This window comes from Austrofundulus limnaeus, unplaced genomic scaffold, assembly GCF_001266775.1.
Source record: "Austrofundulus limnaeus strain Quisiro unplaced genomic scaffold, Austrofundulus_limnaeus-1.0 Scaffold380, whole genome shotgun sequence".
NCBI classification, from domain to species: Eukaryota; Metazoa; Chordata; class Actinopteri; order Cyprinodontiformes; family Rivulidae; genus Austrofundulus; species Austrofundulus limnaeus.
This window is the reverse complement of record NW_013952782.1, coordinates 334,721-336,454: the sequence shown is the minus strand read 5'-3', so window position 1 is coordinate 336,454 and position 1,734 is coordinate 334,721. Positions and strand designations below refer to the sequence as shown.

At 43.9% G+C, this 1,734-nt stretch overlaps 1 protein-coding gene across 1 annotated transcript in view; it reads left to right on the top strand.

Moving 5' to 3' along the window:
• abhd12 (abhydrolase domain containing 12, lysophospholipase) overlaps nt 1–1,734 on the top strand; it is a 38,786-nt gene that overhangs the window by 21,105 nt on the left and 15,947 nt on the right. Inside the window, exon 2 of the mRNA XM_014023619.1 lies at nt 1,097–1,218. Coding sequence (XP_013879073.1) covers nt 1,097–1,218 — 122 coding nt within the window. The remainder of the gene's footprint in view (nt 1–1,096; nt 1,219–1,734) is intronic.

Sequence of the window (1,734 nt, the reverse complement as noted above, 5' to 3'; positions counted from 1 at the left end):
CACACACACACTCTCTCTCTCTCTCACTCACTCTCTCACTCACTCTCTCTCTCTCTCTCACACACACACACTCTCTCTCTCTCTCTCACTCACTCACACTCTCTCTCTCTCACTCACTCTCTCATACTCTCTCTCACTCACTCTCTCACTCTCTCACACACTCTCACTCACTCACTCTCTCACACACACACTCTCTCTCTCTCTCACTCACTCTCTCACTCACTCTCTCTCTCTCTCTCACACACACACACTCTCTCTCACTCACTCACTCACTCACTTCATCACTCAACCTCTCTCTCTCACACACACACACTCTCTCTCACTCACTCACTCACTCACTTCATCACTCAACCTCTCTCTCTCACACACACACACTCTCTCTCTCTCTCTCACTCTCTCACTCACTCACTCACTCACGCTCTCTCTTTCTCTCTCTCTCTCTCACTCACTCACGCTCTCTCTTTCTCTCTCTCTCACTCACTCACTCACACTCTCTCTCTCACTCTCTCACTCACTCAGTCACTCACACTCTCTCACTCTCTCTCTCTCTCATTCACTCACTCACTCACTCACTCACTCACTCTCTCTCACTCTCTCTCTCTCTCTCTCTCTCACTCACTCTCTCTCTCTCTCTCTTTCTCTCACTCTCTCACACTCATTAACCAGGTCCCGTTGAGGTCACAGGATCAGTTACGCCTGCATATTTAAACCTGGTTTATCAGGGTCCTGTCAGAACCTGCAGGTCAAGTGAAACTCTCAAACAATCAAACAGAACCGTGTAAAAACTTGCTGAGCTTTATATAACCTCACCGTTAACGAGGACACGTCACTGTCAGCTTGATTTGGAAAGTTCCACTCTCAAAGAGGTTGTCTTAATGGGAAGATGCTTTACTCTCACACTGAAACGTGGATTAGATAACATGATGATGGGTTTAAAAGCTGAGAGATTTGATTAGTTGAACCTGAGTGAAACACTTTAAGTCTTTCAAACCTTGACACATGAAGGTTTGGAGGTGCTTTTGTGTTCAGTTTGATTCTCCTCATGTTGATTCTGATGTTTGGTGGTTTTTCTTGTATTTGTTGTGTTTCTCATTAGGTTGGGTCTGGTGGGGAAGATGAAGAGGATCATGATGGTTCTGCTGCTCATTTATGTCTCCATCCCTATCATTGTGAAACTCTTCCCCTCCATCCAGGCCAAACTCATCTTCCTGAACTTTGGTGAGTTTCTGAAGCTGAACCCAAGTCCTTTCAGTGCCTCCTGCATGGTTCTATTAAAGCTGGCAACTCGGCACACTCCAGACTGGATAAGAAGTGAAACGTCTTCATCTTCAGAGTAAAAGTCTAGTTGTTCTGTTTTTAAACTGTTTCTGAAGCTGACCTCAGTTTCCACAGAGGATAATGATTTAATTTTTTGTTGACTTTTTTTACACACTGTCTAGAAAGCAGCGCCTGAAGAAAAGTTGTCAGAGCTGTTTCCCCATTTTCCACCTATCTTTGTGTGTGGAGTTTACATGTTCTCCCCTTGCATAAGTGGGTTTTTTCTTGATGTACTCCTGTTTCCTCCTTCAGACCAAAAACACACATTAGGTGAACTTGTAACTAAAGTCTAACTAGTTGAGTGACAGAGTGAGTGGTCTGTAGAACTGTATAGTTTTTGGAAGTGGGTATACAGGTGCAGGTCATAAAATTAGAATATATGTGTGTAATATGTGTGTGTACATACTGTATACAGTG